Source organism: Pleurodeles waltl, chromosome 11 (assembly GCF_031143425.1).
Source record: "Pleurodeles waltl isolate 20211129_DDA chromosome 11, aPleWal1.hap1.20221129, whole genome shotgun sequence".
Taxonomy (NCBI): domain Eukaryota; kingdom Metazoa; phylum Chordata; class Amphibia; order Caudata; family Salamandridae; genus Pleurodeles; species Pleurodeles waltl.
In genome coordinates, this window is record NC_090450.1 from 93,047,811 (window position 1) to 93,071,057 (window position 23,247).

The 23,247-nt window shown below is 42.4% G+C and overlaps 1 protein-coding gene across 1 annotated transcript in view; it reads left to right on the forward strand.

Annotated features, from left to right (window-relative positions):
• PHC3 (polyhomeotic homolog 3) overlaps window positions 1-23,247 on the forward strand; it is a 374,591-nt gene that overhangs the window by 176,718 nt on the left and 174,626 nt on the right. The window contains exon 8 of the mRNA XM_069213181.1: window positions 19,255-20,129. Within this exon, the coding sequence (XP_069069282.1) occupies window positions 19,255-20,129 (875 nt within the window). The remainder of the gene's footprint in view (window positions 1-19,254; window positions 20,130-23,247) is intronic.

Here is a 23,247-nt window from a genome sequence, read left to right on the forward strand (position 1 = left end):
CTCTTCGTCTGTCACGGTTGGAAGGGATCCTTGCCCACCCTGGCTCCAGCCAAATACTGTGAATCAAGTATGTCAGAGAAACCCTCATAAAGTCAGGCAACGTGATACTGTGTGATGACCTGTCAAAAGCCTTGCCTGTTAATAAGCTATCCATCAAGGGGAACTATGGCCACTATTGGCAAAGCTTACAGCAGGCACAGTGCTCCTTTGCGCCCCTGACTAATGCCTTCCTGGCGGAGCGTTTCTGGATGAGATCGAACCTGTGGCCGCGCGAGAATCCTATCTTCAGTTCCGCTACCGCACATTGCCCCTTCCTTCTTTTACCTGTGGGTGGGCTCAGATAGGTGATACCCCCCCCTTAGACTTCATATGTAGCTGAGGTCAATTTCTGAAGCGATAGGCAGAAGACCAATCCTTTTTTTGGAGGAGGATTTGGGCCACTCCTTAGCTTCTCTTCGTCTGTCACGGTTGGAAGGGATCCTTGCCCACCCTGGCTCCAGCCAAATACTGTGAATCAAGTATGTCAGAGAAACCCTCATAAAGTCAGGCAACGTGATACTGTGTGATGACCTGTCAAAAGCCTTGCCTGTTAATAAGCTATCCATCAAGGGGAACTATGGCCACTATTGGCAAAGCTTACAGCAGGCACAGTGCTCCTTTGCGCCCCTGACTAATGCCTTCCTGGCGGAGCGTTTCTGGATGAGATCGAACCTGTGGCCGCGCGAGAATCCTATCTTCAGTTCCGCTACCGCACATTGCCCCTTCCTTCTTTTACCTGTGGGTGGGCTCAGATAGGTGATCCAATTAGATAGGATTGCCCCTCTTGCGGGGATGGCAAGAAAACGGAGGGACATGCGCTGATCGTCTGCCCAGCCTACTCTGAAGGGGAGAAGAAAGTGGTTAGTCCTGCTGTGCCGAAATTTGTGAGCTTGGAAATACGACGAGGCAATCCGACTATTGAAACATGACACAAGGCATGGTATTGTTTTTGCTGTATCACGATATTTACATTCAATGAGGAGGATTAGGCCAAAGATGTGTCTGTTGGATGCTGCTTTTGTCCCTAAGAGGCTGGGTGCCCCAGTTGATTCTGGCTTTATGGTAGCACCTGCATTTTATTGTTTGCTGTTTTTGATGTTTAAGGTGTTTTTAGAAATTGCTGGTTGCACCGATTTTTACCCAAATGTAATTGATGGCAACTACTTGTTTTATGGTTACATTGTTTGCTTTGAAGCTCTATAGTAGCACTTGCACTTTGCTGCACTCTGCAACAAAGCCAATATATGTTCAGCTCCTGTTGCCCCATTGTGCTAATGATAGCACCAGGTGTATTTATTGTAATCCAAGTTTTATTCTTGGTAACTCATTGTTTTATGATTTTATTGATGGTAATATATCTATATTATGATATCAGGAATTGACTGCTTGGATGCCACTTGCACGATTCCTTTTTATGCGTTTTACTTGTTGTTGCTACCTGTTCTTTTATGGCTCTCAGCCGAAATAAAGATCATGAGGAGATGATGATGAATACTTTTTCATGTGGAAGTCTGATAAAACCTTACTTTCATCTGATTTATTTGCAAGATCAACACATTCACCCTATAACCCCTCTGTGAGGGTCACTGAGATACCTGCTGAAGAGGTAACACATCCTCTAAAGGTTCAGGAAAATGCAGTATAGGGGTGTTACTGCATCTTTTTTCCAATCTTTTTCTTCCCTATCAAGTAGTGTCTAATTGAGTCCGCAGCCTGATGCTCAGCTGGTACTTGACAATTTCTCCATACCCTTGCACCCTGGTAACTGAGGATTTCACTCTCTCCCTGATGACAAAAACCAACCTTAGCGTCTTCATCCTTGCATAGGGGATGCACACAGAGTGACAGCAAACGCCCACACAACTAAAGGAGCTGGGATGTATGATGTAGAACTAACCACTCTAAGTTAGTTTCAGATATGGTGGACTGGAGGCACCTCTCAGTAGAGTTTCCTTCTCTCATTAGTTTCACTTTACACGTGATTTTAATGGGTATGCCACAAACACGAAAGGACCCACACACTGCACAGTGAACTGCTCATTGAAACCTGCACTGCTGCGTATTCTGCACTGAGCACTTGGCATATTTCTGCTTGGCATTGCAAGAGCCTAACATAGAAACTGCAGAAAAGTGAACTGTACTAGATTCAACAAGGAGGTCGCCATGTACACATGCCCAAGAAAGACCCACAAAGGTAGAAAAGACAAAAAAAACAGTAGCATTACTAGGTTATGCTGCTGCTAGAGATGTGGGTAGTAACACAGAGGGGACTCTTCTTTAGGCGGCCAGGTCATCGATCTACCACTCAGCTCTGCCACTAATTCCTTGAACCGTCACAGCTTTTTTTTATGAAAACAAATGGTATTATGGATTGTTCGTATGTATGTAAAATCTGCAGTATCACGTTGGTAGCAGGGGAGGGCTTCACTTGCTGTTTTGGGCACGTGTCAGGCAGCAGCAGCTATTCCAGCTAAGCTTCCCACCATCACAACCCAGTACCGACGTCCTGCATTAACTTTAGGCAGGGCACCATGTCAGAGGGTGGGGCTTCAGGGCCTTTTAACCATGCATCCCTTTGCCTCATGGAACTTGAAATAGAGAAAAGGGGTCTACCTCCAACCCCGTCCTGACTTCTGATTGGGCAGGGGCTTGTGGATCTGACTCCGGTGTATTGCCAGAGGTAGGAGGTGTTTGCTAAAGGACTTGTTTGCCCAGCGGTTAAAGAGCAGGCAGGCTCTGATGGAAGAGGACTGCCCCAGCACCTTTTGCATTCGGCAGTCTCCTACTTGCGTGTGTCTGCGTGCTCATGTATATGATTTTGTTTGCATGCTTGAGACTGTTAGTGTGTCTTTGTATGCATGAGAACGCGTTTCAGTGTATGTGTGTGTGAGGAGGGTGACATCCTTCCTGTGTTAGGCGTCTGTGGACTGTCGCACCTCTGTCCGATGTGCAACACAACATGTCGAATAAATATTCGAAGTAACGCACAGGTGCTGACTGAGTGCCGGGTTGCCACCTTTCCCACTGAAAAATACAACCCATGTGTTTGTTTTAAGATTTTGCGGATGACCTGGCTCAGTTGGAATTTCTAGATGGGCTGGCACCTGATCTGACTGCACGAATATATTCTTTAACTATCTGAATAGGAAACTTTCATTGAATACATTTTTGGTCGTTGTAGATCACGACTCCAATGCCAGGTGCACAAGCGATCGAGACTGCTGAAGGGCAGAGGGCCTGGGTATATCTTTGGAAACTCAGATATATGGAGGGAATTACACCTGACGACAATAATATACACATTGCTACATAGTGCACGACTTCGATTCATGGTCGAATATTATATTCTCCTTTCCAAGTTTACAGGAGGATGCTTAGAACATCTTGGTAGAACAATATGGGGTAATAACTCGGTGCTCTTACATGTGAGTTGGGGCCCACAGCTCCCCTGCATAACCACCTTCCACTTGCAACTGCACGGCGCTTAAAGAGCAGACATAAAAGATTTTTGCTGCTGTTACTGTCACAGCCAGTGGTACAGGAAACTGAATGGGGGTCATTAAAGCTCTGTTTGCAAGGTGTTTGCATTCGGACATCTTACGAAGGTCGGACAACAGTGTAGAGATATTCCCTTAGACTTGAGGAGGATGAACTGAAACTGAGATTGTGTGCGAATATTACCATGAACTGTACGCAGCTCGTAGCCCATCATCTCCTAGTGGTGCTGTGGGCTATCTAGGCTGTGTCCCCCTCTGTATAGTAACACCAGAACATGCTTTACGTTTGAAATGCCGCTCTTCATAGATGACATAACAATAGCAGTTAATGAGCTAGCCCTGGGGTTTCCTTGGGAATTTTACACTCCGTAGAGCACTTTGTTATATCAGCTGCTTCCGATATACGTGGAGGCTAGGGAAAGACATCTCCTCCCTAAGGCAGTGAGAGAAACATTGTTGGGTCCTCTTTTAAAACGGGGACTAGGCTCCTTGGACCTGGGCTCTTCTCGTTCACTTTCCACCGTCTATACCGATTATAGGATGCTTAGCAAAGTACTAGCTAATTTCGTGCTCTTGCTGCTAAATCCATCATTCCAGGTTTGTGTCACCTTTGCAAAATATACCGTGTCTCTTATAGGCGATCGGTGTGTTATCGATAGATATGATAAAGGGCTTTGCCTCTTTGGACTTAGAATACCTTTTCACAGTCCTGTGCAGAATGGAATGTGGCAGGCCATACTTCAGTGGATCAAACTGTTGTATGTTGAGTTTGCCACAAGAGTGAAAAGAGGCAAGATTATTTCTACACAGAATGGAAAACCACATGGCACACGGCAAGGATGTCTCCTTACACTGATACTGTTCTTAGTGGCAGGGCAACCACCAGCAGTACTGTTGAGACAGTTATCCCCAATTCAAGGGCTTACAGACTAGGTGTGCTGCCCACTCAAGTTCCCTTTATGCCAATAATGTTTTTTTATTCAGTGTGTGAGGAAATGGGGTGTATAATATAATGTGGTTGTGCAACCTCACTGTGTAATACCCCTACCAATCCCTTTAGGATCCTTAGTTTTTGTTTCTCTAACCTTCCGCTCAACCCTGGGTAGCTGTGGCCCTAAGCAACAAGGATTAAATGGAGGAACAAGTGTAAAGCATTTTAATAGCACCAACACATTCAAAGAACTAATTGACTACACACCAAAGAATTCCGACACCAATTTGTAAATATAAAATGTATTTTATTTTTGTATTTTTTAGACACCACAACCAAAAAGATCCACTGGAGGTTTCCAGAGATTTAGAATTTACAAGCCATAGTAAATCAAAGCATTTCAATCTATGGCGAACAAAGCATTGTCAAATTCAATGAAGTTGACACAATTTTTTTCAGCAAAAAGTTGGACTAGCTGTAGTGCGGTCACTTTGAGTCACTTTAGTTGACTAACTCCAGGAGGGAGCCAGTCAGGGGCACCCTCAAGTTCCTCAGAAATAGTTACCTTAGCAGGTGAAGCAGTCGTCAGGCAGTTCCAAGCACTTTTATCCCTTGCAGGGCTTTCCTTTAGAAGTTTCCCTGATGAAAGGGTTGAAGGATGCTGAAGATTCTCAAAGAATGCTGTGAGTGCGATGCAGTTGACGAGAGTCTTGCTGCGACAACTCTTTGGTACACGAAGAGGGTGATGTGATCTTGTTTACAGGTTTGACATCCCTCAAAGTCCTTTTGGTGCTGGCAGAAGTCCAGTCTCCCAGAATAGCGGTCACAGCCCAATCTTTCCTGGGTCAGTAACTCATATCTGGAGGTCCTAGCTACATTCCAACCGCACTCCTGGGTTCAACTTTGTGTGTGTGGTTCTGGTCCCTGGTGATGCACAGCAGCGATATGCAGCAGATTAAAAACTTTGGGGTACCAACTTGGCCCAGCAGGCTTCTTCATCTGTTGTGTCTCTGTGCTACAATCAGGAGGCCAGACAGCTGGCCCTTCAAGTCCCTTGGTTTTGGCTGGGCCCTGGAGATAACTTCTTTTTGAGCAGGACATCGCAGGCACAATCCCTCTCCTTTGCTAGCCAGCAGGTGCAGTCCACGATGGTGCAGATTGTCTTTGCCAGGTCCACGATACAGCAGGGCAGTCTTTCCTCAGTCCTTCTTCCTGTCCAGTCGAAATCTGAGTTCAGAATGCCAAGGATGCCCTAAATGTGCTCAGAAGATGCCCTCAAGGCAGGATGCAGTTGCTACCAATGGGTTGGGAGGTTCCCTCCCTCCTGATGACATTTCAGGATGAACCATTCTGCCCACTTCTAAAACAGCAGGACCCCTTTCCCAACATGTTGAGCTCCCTAGTCCAACCCAAAGGTGTGGAAATGCCCTTGGAAAACTGATTTGGCAAAGCGTTTCCTGTCTCCTGTCCGTAGTGCCAGCCAGTCTGTCAACTGATTAGTGCAATTACCCACCTACATGTTTCCCTCTTTGACTGTCTGCCTACCTCTGGATCTGTGAACCTGGTTTTCTTCTGTATACACACTTTGTTATGTTTTGGAATGTTCTAGCCCTTATGCATGTGCAAGACTGCTTGAGATATGTACTCACCAACACACCCTTCCTTTCCCGCATGCACTTACATTTAGTATCATCATAATGCTGTTGTGTTGCAATATGATTTTGTTTCCATAATGCCTTGTTACTTCTTTGCAGCACTGCAGGGTTTTCCTCTTTTGACTTGGGGAGTGAGTGGTATGATTCAATGTGTCCAGGAATGCAAAACTGACTGCTTCCCCGCTTTACCTGGGCTCTTCAGGTTTGTTGTACTGGCACCTGCTTGAGCTCGTTGGTGTGCTACACATTACGGGGGCCCACAGAAGAGACGGCAAAGAAGGAAGAAAGCCTGTCATGACCAGAGAGGACGGCGACCTGATGAATGCCTGTCCCTCTACGCTTTGCCACTCCTTCTTGGTCATTCCCTACATCCCTGCCAGTTCCTTCCCATACCTGTCTTGCCTCTGCTTCCCAGCTGGCATTTGCCCTGCCTCTTCGCTTTGCTATAACCACTCATCTACCTCCCCCCGACCTATGGCTAGAATAATCCCTTGTGCTGAGCTTGCGTAGCACTACTTGCACACAGAGGGGCTCCTTATCACCCTTCCACTACTGCTTGCCGCCCTACTAGTGACGCATGAAGTTATCAACATGGTGAAAGCTGAAAGTGGAAAGTTAGCAATTTGTGAATTTCTAAGCTGTCCCCTCTCATTTCTTACCATATCCACATAGTCCATCTCCCTACTGCTGCACATGGAAATCCATCCAAGCCTAAAAGCCCACGTTCCCTCTTGTTTCACCCTTTGCTTTGCTTCCACTACCTGCCACAAGCACCCGCAGGCTTGCCCTGCTTTAGTTCCTGAGTACCTTTCGTACTTCACTCACAGAAGGTGGACCACTATGTTCTCAGTGCACCTAATCTTATCATCCACTTGCATGCCTTGTCATGCGCACTTGCCCGATTACTTTTATCACTGCTCTGAGCAACTACTGTGATGGACAGCCAACCCTAGGTCTGCAACCAGGTTACCTATATCTTACCACTAGCCTTTTCTTACAATGATGGCTGTAACCTTTAAGATTGCATCCACAGCTGTAAAACTGTGAATCCAGACCCCTCCAGGACCTCAACCGTTAATATGCAGATTGGCACTCATGTGACAGAAAACACTTCCTTGTATGGTGCTACAGACTTGAACCGATAACAGTGATAGGTGTGTACCTGCCAAAGTAAGTATAGGTGACAAAGTATTGGGAATAGGCTCTATCTACGCCCCAAAGGGTGCTAGATGAAATTCCCTCCGTCAACTCAACAGACTTAAAACAAACTAGGTCTGACACAGGTTATCTTAGGAGGTGATTGGAACCTGGCCCCATATGTTTTTCTTGATCATATATGTCCTGTTGATGTTCACAACAATGGGGTCAGAGCAATCCTGCAGGATATTATGGATGACCAGGGCCTCTTTGACATATGGCGCTTGCTCCATCAGTCCAATAGCGAATACTCATACGTATTTCCGGTACATGGGACACAGTCACGATTGGACCATTGCCATCCTCCTACCAGTTGGCACCCCAAGTGCTGAAATGTGAGTTCTAGGAGGGATGGCTTTCAGGCCATGGGCTAGTTTTCTTGAGCATAAATTGGGGACTGACGAAACTGTTTCGCAAACAATGTGGTTCCTTAATACCTCCTATAAGAAAATGACTGGTGATCTCGCCAGTCCAACGAACAGAGTGCTGATTGCTGTTCTTCCCAAACCAAGGAAAGACTCCCACCTCTGCAGAAGTTACTGCTGGATATCCCTTTTAAAAATGAATATTAATATCTTGGCTAGTATACTGTCTACCCGTCTTAAACATGTCATCCCCACCCTTATCCACCAAGACCAAGCAAGTTTTGTATCGGGACACACATCCCGTAACCACTGAGAAACTTAAGCCATTTTCTGTGGTTTCCCCAAGGACCTACTAGAAGAAGCTCTTGCCCTTTCACTTGATGCTGAGAAAACGCTCAACCGGTTTGAGTAGCCCTACTTATTTAACACCCTTCAGAAGTTTGTACTGGGTGATGACTTCATTGCCAAAGTTAAATGCTTTACAGGAACTCAGCAGACCAGGTTAATTCCGGGGGCTTTCTTTCTGATGCCTTCTCTTGTCAGAGATGCCCGCTGTCACCCCTCTTGTTCCTGTTCGCAGTGGAGCCCCTACCTGCGGCTATATGACAAAACACTTCTATAATTGGAGTGCCTACACTTGCAGGCCGTTCTAAGATTTTACTGCACACCAACGACATCTTATTTAAACTTACAAATCTCCACCTTTCTCTACGTACCCTCATGTCACTTATATCAGACTTTGCAGCCATATCAGACTACAAGATATACTAGACTGAAAGTGAGGCATCGCCCATGTCACATGTTCTGACTTCAACGTTTGTTGTTGACTAATCTTTTTAATGGAAAACAGGGCAGCTCTCATAACTAGGCATCAACCTCCACAGAAGCTTGGAGAGATTGGTGCCCGACAACATAGACCCCCTGGTGGTTAGTACTTGGCGAGAATACTCGACATTGACACACCTTTGCTTGTCAATATGGGGCAGGATACAATCGGTGAAGATGGTTATAGTACCTAGGTTTATGTACATGCTGGGCATGCTGCCTATCCGGTTAGGCTGCCTCTGCTGAGAACAATTAATCGTGATACCAAGACTTTATAGCTTAGAGTGAACATTTACAAGCTGTGTCTCATAGGCGACCGGGCAGCATTAACCTCCAATGCATGTAACCCTATTACACTGCCCTGCAATTGTCACAGTTAGCCGTGCTGCTGGCCAATACGGCATACACTATGCAATGGGTCACTGTTGAACATCTTCTCACCTATGATGCCCCGAAGCCACAGCCACGCTAGAAACATGAAACCCCTTCTTCCTTAACAAAAAGCCCTATAATACGCTCATTGATTAAATCCTGGTTCCATGCCTATAAACTCCTGCGGGCTGATGCGTGGGTGCACAACAGTTCACCAGTGTGGATTAACGCTGCCATTAGGGTAGGTTAAGACACCATATGTTGGGGCTTGTGGCACAGAGCCGGAATACTGACGCTGGATCACCCAGTATTGTAGGGTGAATAACTCCAAGCTGAATTTGAGATACCTGCCCTCCAAGGGGGAAATATAGTCAACTACGGCATTGCCTACGGAGCAAGGTGGGACCACCCCTTTGGGACCTCTGTGATTCTCCATTGGAACATTACCAGATGCATTGGGGTCTAATTCATGGTTTGATGTCAGGCTCTATAATTTACTGATATCTCAAATCTATGCTAAACAGCACCTTGTTGTGCAACGAGAATCTGTGTTGGGATCACAGAGGTAACAAATGACATAGATGTGCTTTCCTTCCTTAGGAGTGACTTCCCCTACTCCTCCTCATGCAACCTAGTCACAGACCTTCAACATGACGAGGGGCAGGCAATGTTCCGTTGTGCTGTTCTTCAGGAACTCTTTTTTTTCTTTTCTTTCGCTACCCCCTTTTTTCCTATATTTTCTTCTCCTTTCTGTCAATCCGCTAATTTGTTCTATGTTATTATGGCTTTTTTCCTCTCATGTTATATGCAGTGGTGCTCTAATATAAGGTACGAATGGTATAATTCATCCTGATTACTCAACGTGGCACATTCTACTGTGGTATTAGTCTGTGCCTTATACAGACCTAGGGCCAGGCGTACTAAGCCATGTATCATTTCTTAGTGGTCCGAATCGCTACTTTGGGCTGTTGGGAAATACTAACTGAGCTTTTCCGATATACAAAGCCCTTTAGGGAATCACATTTTGCAATCCTCTAAATAGGAAAAAGCAAATAGGGATTACCTATTTGCGATTCCTGTCAAGATGTACAAAGCGTTTCCTAAATGCAAATTGAGGATTTAGGAAATGCAATTACCATCGACTCCAAGTCTGTGGTAACCATATGCAATTTAAAAAAACCACCCAAAGATGCTTTTTTTAAAGTGCTGTAGAGCACACACATGCCCGTAGGCCGTATATGTGCTCTGTATGTGCAGCACTATTTTTGTGATGCATCACGGGGGCCTTTTGCCCATAGCCATCCATTGTTTTACATTTCCAAAATAGCGATTTCTTAGAAATGCTAAACCGGCCCATTATAACAAATAGCATGGGATTTCTTCGTTGCGATTTCCTAAGAGTGATTCCTACTTTGTAGAAATTGCTATTAGGAATATGGTATTTTGATGCATATCATTTGGCATTTCTTAAATAACAATTTCTATGGAGTTGCTATCTAGGAAATGCCAAATTGCATATACGTACTTCTGGCCCTTAGTGTGTTATTTCTTGTATGTTCCCTTCTTTATAGGTCGGAACGTTTTTGATGACCGTTTAGATCTTCTGAAAATGATAAAGATATTAAAAAAATAATACATGCCAGAAACGATAAGAGTAATTTTGAGATTCTTTACAGTTCTGATGTGGATGGTAAAGTGGAAATTTCACGATATAAAAGCTCGATGGGAGTTTGATACTGACAGGCGATTACAGAGCAAACATCAAACGAAGTCCTGGCTTATCTACTAATAGTGTTGTTTCAGACTCATTCAGAATAATCTTATGCACGGTCTTTTATCGCCATAAAATGTGTCCTGCAATCCTGAAATACTGCCTGAGAAGTCCTGTGAATAATAAGGACCTCCTATGTACGTTTTGGCCCTGTAGGACGTTAGTAATTTTAGAAACATGTTAGGGTTACCAGACATCACAGGTTATGGATAAATGGTGAATTATAACTTCCGAACTAGTTTGCTGTGTCATTACCTCAACCTAACAAGTGGAAATGTGATGCTGGATTGATTGACCTGGCACATTTCAGCTAAGAGACTCGTAGTGCAAAGATGAAATGCAACAGATCCACCATCGCAGGCACAGTGGCATAAAACAGTGTTTCATAACTTGTGGTCCAAAGACCCCCTGTGGGTCTGCAACACCTAAACAGGGGGTCCATGATAGCTTAGAAAATGAAAACATATTAACAGATTCAGATTATTAAATAAAAAGCAAAATTTAAACTGAAATTGTAAAAACATTCAGTAAATAAGAAGAAATGTGAAATACGAGGCAAAAAAATATGTTGGTATCCTCACAGTGCTTCATGCGAGCAGGGCAAGTGCGCAAATAGATTATGGTATGGGCAATGGGTTGCCTCACTTGAATTTAGAAAAGCTCCAAGCTTCCTGTTAAAAGTTCGGTATTTTTTATATTTGTTTGAAAATTTAAATAAAACATTTCATAATTTGTGTATTTGTTTCATCAAAGTTTTTATCTGTATTTTTGTGAATTATTTTTCAGTTCAAATCATCAAAATTGCTTATGCCAGTGTCGCCATGGGCGTGTTTACACTGACGTGAACATCCTGGATTTTACTTCCAATTCCTACAGTGCATTGATGGCAGTAGAAACAGGACTGCCATTGTTTCTTTTGGCAGTAAGGGACAAAGTTTTAAAACCAATAAAAAGTGTCCTCGACGAACAAAGGGCAACTGCTGATAAAAACAGAAAAATAATGTATTTATGTCAGTGATAGAACAAATATAGGATTGCTATATGTTCATTCACTTGAGACATTTGAGCAAACATGATTACACAATTCTGCAATATTCCTTACTCATCTTGGTCCATGATTTGAACATTAAGACAGCAGTGACTACTTTTTCTAACATCATATTTATCCAACAGGCATTACTTTTTCTGAAAAGAGATACTAGTAAACATGGTGACGACTCTGAAGGGAAGAAGTTTCAGATCATGAGTATAAAGGAGCCATAAGAGCTTTGGAGGAGGTTTTTTGGGACAAAAAATTAGCACTGTTGTTGAAAGGCTCAATTGTTTTCTCTTGCACAGTTACCAGGAGAATCTGTGGAGCAGTATGTGGCTACCTTGCATACATTAGCAGCTACATGTAACTTCAAGGATCTTCACAATGAGATAAATAGGGATCAGTTAGTGAACAGAAGCAGCAACTCAAAGATACAGGAAAAAAGTGAAACTGAGGGAACCCTAATTAGAAAATTCATTAGCTGTAGATAAGCGCATAGAGAGTACTTCCCATTATTTTAGACTTTTAAATTCTAAAGATGACATTATAAAATGTTATCACATTCTTGATGTGAATGAGACACAATCTGTACAAGTAGAGAACAAAACCAAAGGGAGACGAGAATGATTAAAATATATTGTATCTGTGCCCCAAGGAAATAGTCCATGTTATAGGTGTGGTAGTACCAAACATACAGCAGCTTCCACGTCATTTCCTGCACCGAGAGTTGGATATTGTTCTAGAGTGTGTAAGGTAGTACTGGGTGTTGAGAGAAGTGTAAATGCTGTTGATGCAAGTGCTAAACTAAGTGACATTGAAATGTCAGACAAAAGTGATGAGGTAGAGGTAATAGTGGTATGTGAAACTTCAACATCACTGTTAAACAGTGTGGATGATCAGTATCATCCTCCAAGGTGCCTAGCAAACATCGCAGTAGTAGAAGTGATACTTTGGGCAAATTAGTGTTCCCTGTACATTTGGGTTGATGGAGGTGTTGTCAAACTGTAGGGAAAATGGAGTTAACCATGACTGATGTGCAGCCAGAAGGTTAATGTGGTGTGAAACTACCAGTAATTGGTTATTTTCCAGTGTCGTCAGTGTATAAGGTAAGACATGCCTTCCGTAAGATTTAGGTATTTGAAAAGGGAAGAATACTGCTGGGGTGGCGTGAGGAAAGAGCTTGGGAATCATTTTAAATCCCAGTCACCCGAGGCAAGTGCTAGTAATGGAAGGTGATGTGAAGAATGAGTGGGTTCACAAATCCAGGGAACAAGAAAAGGAAAAACTTTCAGATACAACCTCTTTTGTTGTGATCCCCTCGGTATCCTCTAGCAGAGTTCATGAAGACTGTCAGTTTGGAACCTATGTTAAGGGTTCCTCCTTATGGAATAGGTGGTCTCACACACATAATAGTGTCATGCTTCATCATCGGCCACCTCTCCCCACCCAAGTAGGACATTGCCACCTGGGCGGACTCATCCTTGTGGTTGAATAAAACCAGAGGGAGTTCTCAGACAAAGTTATTCTGGATAATACTGGGATCCAGTCATCTTTTAAAATTCGCTAACAGATAACCAGTGTAAATCACACCTTAAATAGTGGTGTCTGTTGGTAAGAATAAAAACAAAAATCAGACTTTATTTTTTTAGTATGATGACTCACTCCGTCAATACAGTCATTAAGCCCAACATGTTTCTGCCGTCATGTTAAGCTATAATTAGTCAGGGGAATTCTTCAGGGCCAAAGATCCCCATCTGTGCTTCTGTGAGGTGGAACCTATCCTATCCTACTAGTGAGAAGCTCTATTTCACATCCAACATACTCAAGGCCTGTCTGAGTATTATTGAAAATTTGGAGGTACCCTAAACTTTAAGGGCTGCAGGCCCCTCGTCTGGGGTGGGAATGATGCCTCTTGTAGTTACACATTCGTCAAAGGGAGCATCATTATCACACACCTACTTGGACATCATCGCAGCTGCTTTTCCCAATTAGTTTAGCAATAAGTTGGGATGGCTAAAATATATTTCATCATTATATAGTACCGAAGAATAATGTGCGGCCTGTTGTTCACAAGGTGAGAAATGTTCCATTGGTTTTTAGGGAATTAGACATTCATCCTTTGCCCAACTTCAACTAAATGCTAATCAGTGATAGGGGTGCTGCGTGGTTCACTTCTCTCCACTTGTCAAATACTTATCAACAGATATGTTTGTATACACAATCTAGACACCTCACAACCTTTGTCACTGTTGAAGGAGCATTTCAATTAACGTGAATGCCTTTCGACTTAGCTTCCACATCTGTGCTCTTCCAGAGAATAAAACACAAAACTGGAGAAATGTTAAAGTATTGTTTTTTCAGGATGATGTCTTGGTATGAGGAAAGACAGATTTGAGCACAATAAAATCTTGATGGAGGTGTTTGGGAAGCTGGAGAAAGCAGGTTTAATAGTAGGATTTGATAAATGCAAGTTTGGTGTTCATGAGGCAGATATCTCAGACATAGGGGTGAGGCCCAAATTAAAGGTACTTGAGTTCATAGAGGATCTCCCAAAGTTTAAAGATAAGGAACAGATTTGCTCAGTTTTGTGGCTTGGTGAGTATTATGCTAAATGGTTGACCCCACAAAGGCACTGTGCACTCTGATGAAGAAAGGTAGGATGGTTAAGCTTTTTCATCAAGGGTTTTACAGGGAGTGGAGACAAGAAATTCTGCAGTAGAGAAAAAGACCCAAGCTTGTTTGTGGGAGTGTGAGGGGGCGCAAGAGGGGTGCAACATTTCAGGACATATGTTTGGGGAGCATCTTTTGAGTTGAGAACAGACCATAGGCCACTCATTGACTTGTTCTCAATGAGGGGTGCGGGAAGGACCACTCCCCACAAAGCTAACTGGTGATTTACATTTAAGTATACATTTGAGGTGAAGTATATGTACTAGGTATAAAAAATGTAAATGCGGACTCCACGTCCAGGTTGTTGTTAAAGGGTCAGAGTGCAGAGGATGTTGAAGAGTGACTTGTGGCAGCAATAGCTCAGGCATGTGGAGAAAATATTACTGAGAAGCACGGAAAACGTATTTGTGACAAGATTTTGCAAGTTATGAAGAGATCAGAAAATTGGCAAAGATCATTGAACAATAGAGCAGAGTTAATTTGTTTCAACTGGTATGGTCAGAATTATCAGTGAAGGAAGGTGTGTTGAGAGGAGAAAAATTGGTGTTGCAAGAAGCTTTGAGTAATAGGTTGATGAGTCTAGTGCATGAGGGATGCAATAGCATGTCATCTATGAAATGAAGAACTTGCACTGATTTTTGGTAGCCAGTCATGGATTGTGACATAGGACGATTTGTTATGGCTTGTATGGCATGCGCTGTAAGTTATATGTCACATGTTCCACAAGAGATAGCTTTATTACCTGTAGGGTTTCCAATGCGGTGTGACTTAAGGTAGGGATAGACATTTGTGGACCATTCACTACGAGGTATTTGAAAGAAACATACCTCATAGTTATGATTGACTATTATTCCATATGGCTGGAGGTTGGCTTTCTTAAGCAAATAGTGTGAATGTGGTCAGGTTTTGTGAAGAGATTTTCAGAAGTGAAGGGTGTCTGGAGACGATTGTGATGGACAATGGGCCACAGTTTGTATGTGTTCAGTTAGTTTGAGGATTACATGCAGTACTTACAAACATGACATCACTGGAAGGCTTTATATCACTCAAGAGAATTAACTGGTGGAAAGATTTAATAGGAAGTTGGTGGAGTGTTTACAGTAGGCTGGTTGTAACAACATGGATGGCAAAAATGAAGTACAGAAAATGACAGTGATACAGAACAATGCTACGTTTTGTAGTAGGTGAGTATCCATTTTTCTCCTGAAGGGCAGGATTCCCTGTACTGTTGTTACACCAGCTTGGATGGAATTGATGAACTTGAAATAAAGGTATTAAAACGTGTTTGAGGAATAGTGAGCCAATTCCAGAAGAAGTATAAAGTTAGACATGATGAAAGGTAAGGAGGTCAGAATAGACAATACAATGTGGGTGAGGTGGTGATTTTGGAGCTTTCGCACAGAAATGGTGCAGCTAAATGGTCTGTTCACCAAGAGAGTAAAAGATGTGACGTCCTACAATGTTGTGCATGATGATGGGGAATAAAATGGAGTATGAGGAAGATAGTTGTAATTAGAAAGAGATGTGGAAAGAAGGAGCAGGATGTCACAAGCTGTCAAGTCATACGAAGCGCCATGGAATATTGAAGTGGAGTTCGTTGGAAGGAGGCTGCAAGTGGGAGAGCGCTGCAACAGCTTCTCTTGTAATAAAACTAAATCTACTTAGTCTTCTGAAAGGAAGCCTCATCCTATAGACTTTAAAGGTACCTTTACACTTTTGAAAGTCACCAGCCAGGTGGCACAGGTTGCAAAAAAGAACATTGCAGTTGCATAATTTAATTAAAATCAAGAACAAAGCACGTTCTCGCTCTTTGGAGCAGCTTTGGTCAGGAAGCATGAGCTCGATTACCACCCTTAAAAGGGTGCGAGGTGCTACTGGATTGAACACAGATAGTACCATCAACGTTTCTTTGTTAAGTGATAATGTGAAATCTGAATCTATAATGTAAGAATGTTTTTCAAACACTGGATATGGGACCACATCTGTTTCACACCATTTGAGGATTCATGTGCTCTCATTCGCCACACAGCCATATACAGTCTTTCAGTTGATTCTGCGCCGACGACTGCTGGCACTGGCAGCCTTAGTAAATGTATATTTCCCTGTGCAATCCATCTTGGATTTTATAATTTCTGATTGCTTGATAAACGAAAGGCTGAAGAGTGCATGCTTTCCTTTGTGCAAAATGGTTTTGTTCCTACAGATTTTGAAAGTGACCAGGGAACTAGCAATGCAAATCTTCAGACTGTAAAAAGATGCCCTTACCGCTGACAGTGGAAATAGGAATCCCTTAAACTGTATCCAGGCTCAGAACTCTTCTAACAAGTTTGACAAGTACAGCAATACGTACAAGTTTCTACATCCGTGCTAAGCTAATATAAATGAGAGGAAAGCGTCTCCTATTCCATCCCTAGGTATCGTAATGGGGGAATCGCATTAAGTGGTTGTACTAACTTCATACAGGTTTTCGGGACTACCAGTCTCTCAGCAGTTCAAGACCATGGATGTGAGATCTCACTATAGGGTTACCAATATTCCATAACACCCACTATCTGTCCGTGGATGCATCCAAGTATGACATTGTAAACCTTTGCAAACACAGTTTTATGGAGACCATAAGGCTCAAGACTCAAGCAACTCATTAATGTCTGCCAAGCTCCACAGATCTTAACATTGGGTTCCCTGCAGCTACACGGTGGCATCTCTGCTGGGCATTACTGTTGATCTTCTTAAGGATCCACACATCACTGCAGTTTGCTCTTATTGAGGCCTATGATCTGGCTAGCTCAGTCTCAAGCTAGATCCTACATCTTAGATACTTTCACAGCAGACAGTCCATGCTGAGATTCTCCCTTAGGCCCAATGAGACCCTCCTGGATTACCCTTCTATCTTCAGCTTAGCAAAAGGGAACTTGAAGCTGTCTGCAATGTCAGTGGACTCCATGTCAATAGATCCCAGGACCACCTGAAAATAATCTAAAGCTTGGGATTGTACGGTTGTGTGACTATGCCCAGTATCCAACATGTGAGGTAATTTCACATTTCTACAAAGTTGGGTTCCAGGTTTCATAGATATTTGGATGGATTTGTATTTTCCTTTCAAGCCTTTCCTCCACCTCTAAAGGTTTGTTTGGAGGTTTGATGATTGGTAGGTCAATTATGCTCTAGAGTGCCTCATGGCCTAGAGCCATCATATATCGTAGCCATCTTTGGGGTTGATCAGAATGTTTGCCTTGTCTCCTCCACTGCAACAATTCTTGTGACCCTTTAAAAATGACCCATTATCTTTTGGTTTCTCATTATGCTTCACGAACTGGGATGTACTGTGGCATTCTTTCTTTCAAATTTGGGCATGTTGGCATCCGAATTTCACTCCTGTAGCATCTCAGGTAAGTCTTAGCTCATCGGGCTCAGGATGATCCTCACATCTCTGAAACAGACGGGATCCAATCCAGACGAGAAAAACCTCGCCACAGTTATAAAGAAGGTGGGATAGTTGGGCTACATCTGTAACATGTAGAGGAGATGGAGGAGCAGTTACCATCAAGGTCGGCAACACTTCTCAGTGACAGTTTAATATCTGTAATTTTGTAGACAAGAAAAAAGAAACATGGGTGAGAGTTGTGTTCATCACAAAAAATGATTAATAAATGCAGTTTCATACATTTTTTTAAAATATGCTTGTTTAAGCAGTAGAGTATAGAACTGGATAGTGGGAAGCAAAACACGGAAATAAAAACAATTTAAGAGTATGCATATGCTATTACATTGAGAAACAAACTTTTTCTAGTAGTGTCACATATTGAGGATGTGCCTAGCAGGAATCAAAACGCTTCAGAATCGGGTGACGGAAGGCAAAAACAGGAGGTACAAAAAGTGAAAATAATGTGATCGAAAAAGGAGACTAGGCTAATTGTTAAAATCACAAGCATCACTGGGTCTGGACAATATATTGCAGGGCTCTATTTGTTTTTTATAGAAGGAATTCAAATAAATGCAATTGAACTTTGGTTGAAACTGGATAAATAGCTTTAGCCAAATATTTTTTTTAATGGTCTACTGTAAAGTTACATTGTGCTTTTAGCCCTTGTACTTTTGACTCGCTATGACTAGTAAATGAGATTCATTGACATTGCATCTCATTTCTTAGGGCTACTGGAATAGATGGTTGGTAATAAATATTAATTAGTGGTTTTATATAAGAGATCTGAAGTGGACAATAGAATCCCTTCACTAAATACTTCCTGACCACATGGATCACTCCTTTGGTTACGCAACACAGTTGTTCTGCGAGGAGCAAAATTGTGAAATCAAATGGAAGATATACCAAAAATGTATGTGAAAAAATGCAGAGTACTGAAACATTAGTGTGTAGTCTTCGTCATGTAGTTAAAAAGCATCATGAAGTAATTATGTAACAATTAAAATCAAGGTTCTAAATTTCAGATGTTACAGAGCTCTATAACATCGACCTCCATTAATCATCATAGATTACTAAACCAAGATTAAAACAATTATGAAATGTAATATTAGAAAATTAGAGCAGATGGTGATTCAGTCAATGTTGTGCAGTCATTCAGTGAGGAGTACTCTCGATGAACCCCTTTAATGCCCTGCTATAGGTCATTTTCATCAGTGTGGGCAAAAAGGAAATGAAGGTGTGGTGCTATCATTTAGTATGACACAGATGATAGCGCAGGTGAACACATACATGTGCAGTATGGACGGGAATTAAGTACTTCTTTTTTACAGGATTCCACTGGGCGAATAATTAGAATTAACATGTTTGGTTCCACAGAGAAAATTGCTGGTGGGGAGGTTGTATAGAAGGGAGGTAGTAAAAGGAGATCTACTGGTAATTTGTAAATAATTCTTCCTCTTTTATATTTTCCATTTCAGCCCCATTTGTACCTGTTGAGGCCCATTCTCTAGTAAAGCAACCACACATTTCTTCTCAGTCAGCATCTTCAAAGGGACCTCGCTATCAGTTTGTACAGCAGCAGCATCAGCATGAGCAATCGCAGCAGTTACAGTCGATGCAACAGCAGATTCAAGCTACCACATTTCAAAGTCCACCACTGGATTCTCCAAAGCCAGCACACTGTGCTGCACTACACTGCCATACAGAAGCACCTATTTCTGGCAGTATTACATCACATCAGAGCTCATCTGTTCAAACTAATTCATCATCTTTAACAGGATCTCCAACTCATCCTCGGTCACCACAGAATTCGGTCGTTGTTTCGCCACCACCATCTCACTCTCCCAGCAAATCGCCCTCCATTATTGTACACTCACAATGTTTTGTGCCTTCAGCATGCCAACATTTGCAGAATTCACAGAAATGCACTTCTAATCCAGAGCAACAGCTGCCGTTCCCATCCCATCTTCCATCTGCGCCACCTTCTCTTGTACATTTTGGAACAACACAACAGGCAAAAGTGGTAACATCAGGACAAGAAATTGCACCACCTTTGCATGAACAGCATCCTACCATATGTTCAACTCCATCCTTAATGTCTACTGCTGTGCCGCTGTCTATGTCGTTTCCTACCAGTGTTCAAAACATGTCACTAAAGTCTATGCAAGGTGAACTAATGAAGCCTGAAATACTGTCACCAAGGAAGGTTCTGGTACACAACACATTAATTTCCGAGGATGAACTTCCTGCTGCAGAAGCATTGGTCCAGTTGCCATTTCACACAATGCAGCCCCCACAGACTGTTGCTGTAAACCTTCAAGTAAAGCCGTCAATAGCAGTTGAACCACCTGTGGTAAGTGTTCAGAAGAGTTTCATATTTCTTTATGCATTATATTATTGTTTCCTAAAACATTTGAAGCAAATGTAGACTGAGATAAAAATGCCCAGACTTCTGAGTCATTAACGTCAGCATATTTGGCAGTTCCTGTAAATGTGTGTAGGTAGCAGAACCATTCCAGAAGTTTCACAGGCTTTCCTCGCTTTGTCCGTAGACAAACTATCCACGAGATAACATAGATCTTACAGACTCAGGCTTGTGGTCAAAGAGCTATCCCTCGTTTTATACGTATCTGACAGTGTCATTCCTCAAAGCAGAGCTATCCATCAAGGTACACAAATCCAACTGGCAGGCATCAGAGAGCATAGCTATCCTCCTGAATGCTCAGTTCTGATGAGATGCAGCGCATAGATAGAAGAGTTGTTGTTCCTCTGTTTAACAGATGTAAGAGGCTACAGTTTTATCTTCAAGAGTGCTCACTGGATACACAGATCTTTCAGGTTTCTGACCGCAGAGCTGTCCTCACGTTTGGTAGGTTCCACCTTTCAGCTTTCAAATCCAGAACTATCTTACCTCGACACAGATCTTACAATCTTATGTCAGATTGCAATGCCAAAATTTGATAAATCTTATAGACTCTGTCTTTATGCATGTCTCCCATACGTTTACACGGAAGCTAGATAGACCTCCTCTAGGTTGCAGATCTGCTTCTCAGTTACACGGATCCTAGAAATGTAAGTGTTCGATTGCAGAACTGCCCCACTGTTCATTCAGACATTGCATGCTCCTGTGTCAGAACGCTAAGCTTTCCCTCAGGTTACCCATAGATTCAGATATATTACAGTATCAGTGTTAAGAGTATTTTGTCAGCTGACGGAGATCTTACAAACTCGGACCACAGATGCAGTACTTCCCCTCAGGTTCCTTAAATCTGACCGTCTAAAATGGTTGTCTTAGTTTTCTAGATACAACGGTACACATCAAGTTGTATAGATCATAGATTCAGGTTTGGAAAACATATCTATCTCTTCGGTTACACAATTCTGTAAGACAATATATGTTCATTGGTCGTATAGCAAAGATATCCATCAGATAATACTGATCCTACTGTTTCTGGCTTTAGACTGCAGAGAAATATCATAGTGTTCACAATCTGTACGCAAAGCAGCAATGTTATCACACAGTTTACGGAACTTTAACACTCTCAGACACAGGGCAATTTTAAGTAACGTACTTATTCAAGACATAGAAAGATTCCTCCCTTCCCCAGTTCTGTCAGTGTCCTTTTATTTTTTCCCCTCCCTCCATGGCCTAATCCGGACAGTGATGATTCTTTCTCCCTCTCTTCTCTTCCACACTGATCCAGGCAGTCGATATTAATTTCCCTCATCTCTGTCTCAACCAGTCCATACAGTGACCACTTGTTTCCCCATCTTCGTCCTTGTCACATCCCTCCCAAGTCTACCGTACCACATTAGCTGCATTAGTTCACATATTTTTCTTTATTTCACTTCTCAAGCTTGAAGTGAAATAAAATGAAATGTTAAATTTCTGAAGCACAAAGTCTGCTCCAAAACTAAGCATCCCAGTGCTAAAACAACAGTATATGGTCAGGTAGAGATCATGAAGAAAAGAATGGAGTAAGTTTATAGAGAAAAGCCAGGTTTTGATATTTGTATGGAATGCAGGTTCAGAGGTAAGTGTGGATGTGCAGGGGTAAAGAATTCCAGAGTTTAGATGCGCAAAAGGTGAAGTACTGACAACCATACTAAGCTGCTGAATCTAGGAGTAATAGGCAGCCAAAGCCCGATTATCTCATGGTTCAGGAAGGGAGATCCCAGGAGAGTCTGTGCTGGCGATAAATCACACCTTTGCCCTAAAAGCTAGAGTAAAAGCCACAATTTGAGTATCCTGATAATATGGGCCAGAGAAGCATGTTTAATGACAGTGCAGTGGATTGTAGTTATGGTAATATTAATAATCAGTTTATATTCAGCATTCTGAATATATTGCAGACACTGAACAAGGTATTTAGGAGTGCCAAATAGGATAGAGTTGCAATAATGAAGGGTGACTTGATTAAGGCATAGACCACTGTTTTATGAGTGACCGAAGATACAAACTCAAAGATTTGTCTAAGGGATTTTTAAAGCAAGAACAGCATGGCAGATATGACTGTGACCTGGCCGGCGATAGAAGGGGCAATGCCAATCCTAATTCATAGTCAAAGGAGATGAATCAGGGTTGTTTCCAGTTTCGGTGGCCACCTAGTGGGGGCCCAAATATTGAAAGCCTGCTCAACGTGGATAATCTCTATTTTAACCAAGTTAAATTTAAGGCAGTTGAAGTCATCTACTTGGCTACTATAGAGAGATAGTTTTTTTTCTTCTTAATTATCTCAAAGGCTAGCATTTGTTTTCAAAAGAGTGACAATCAATTGTGTATCATCGGCACAGGATAGAATTTGAGTGTCGGAAGATTGAACTAAACTGTTGAGCTGGACCATATATATGTAAGGTTAGGGCTCAGGGCCAAGCCTTGTCGAGCTCCATAATGTAGGCCTGAACTAGGTGATTGCAAAGGTTGACTAGAACCATCTGAGATCGGTTTGAAAGAAAAAAGAGGCACAAATTAAGGGCTGCACCACGGATTCTAATACTAGACAGTCTGCCTGAAAGGATTGCATGAGACAGTGTCAAATGTGATGAAGAGGTTCAAAATGATAAGGCTAACAGACAAGGCTTTATCCAGGGTAGTCCGAATTGATTCTATAGCCTCCAGTAGAGCAGTGTCTGTGCTATAAAACTGTCGGAAGCCTGACTGTGTGTCATCTAAAAAAAAATTGGCTTTTAGATAGTGAGACAGTTGTTCATTAATTTCTTTTTTGGGGGAATTTTAGCTGGAGTTAGGAAGCTGGTAGATAGGGCTTTAGTTGGATGGGATTAAAGGATTTGCTGAGGGCTTCTTTAAGAGCAGAATCATGACACTTTCATATGACCACTGGAAAAATCCTTCCAAGGGCTACTCTTTTCTTTTGCCTTCTTTCACCATTTATGTCCAGCTCATATGGTCTCTCCTCTACTTGTTCTGGACAGTCACTGGTTATTTTGATTATCTCAAAGTTGTAGCCCTG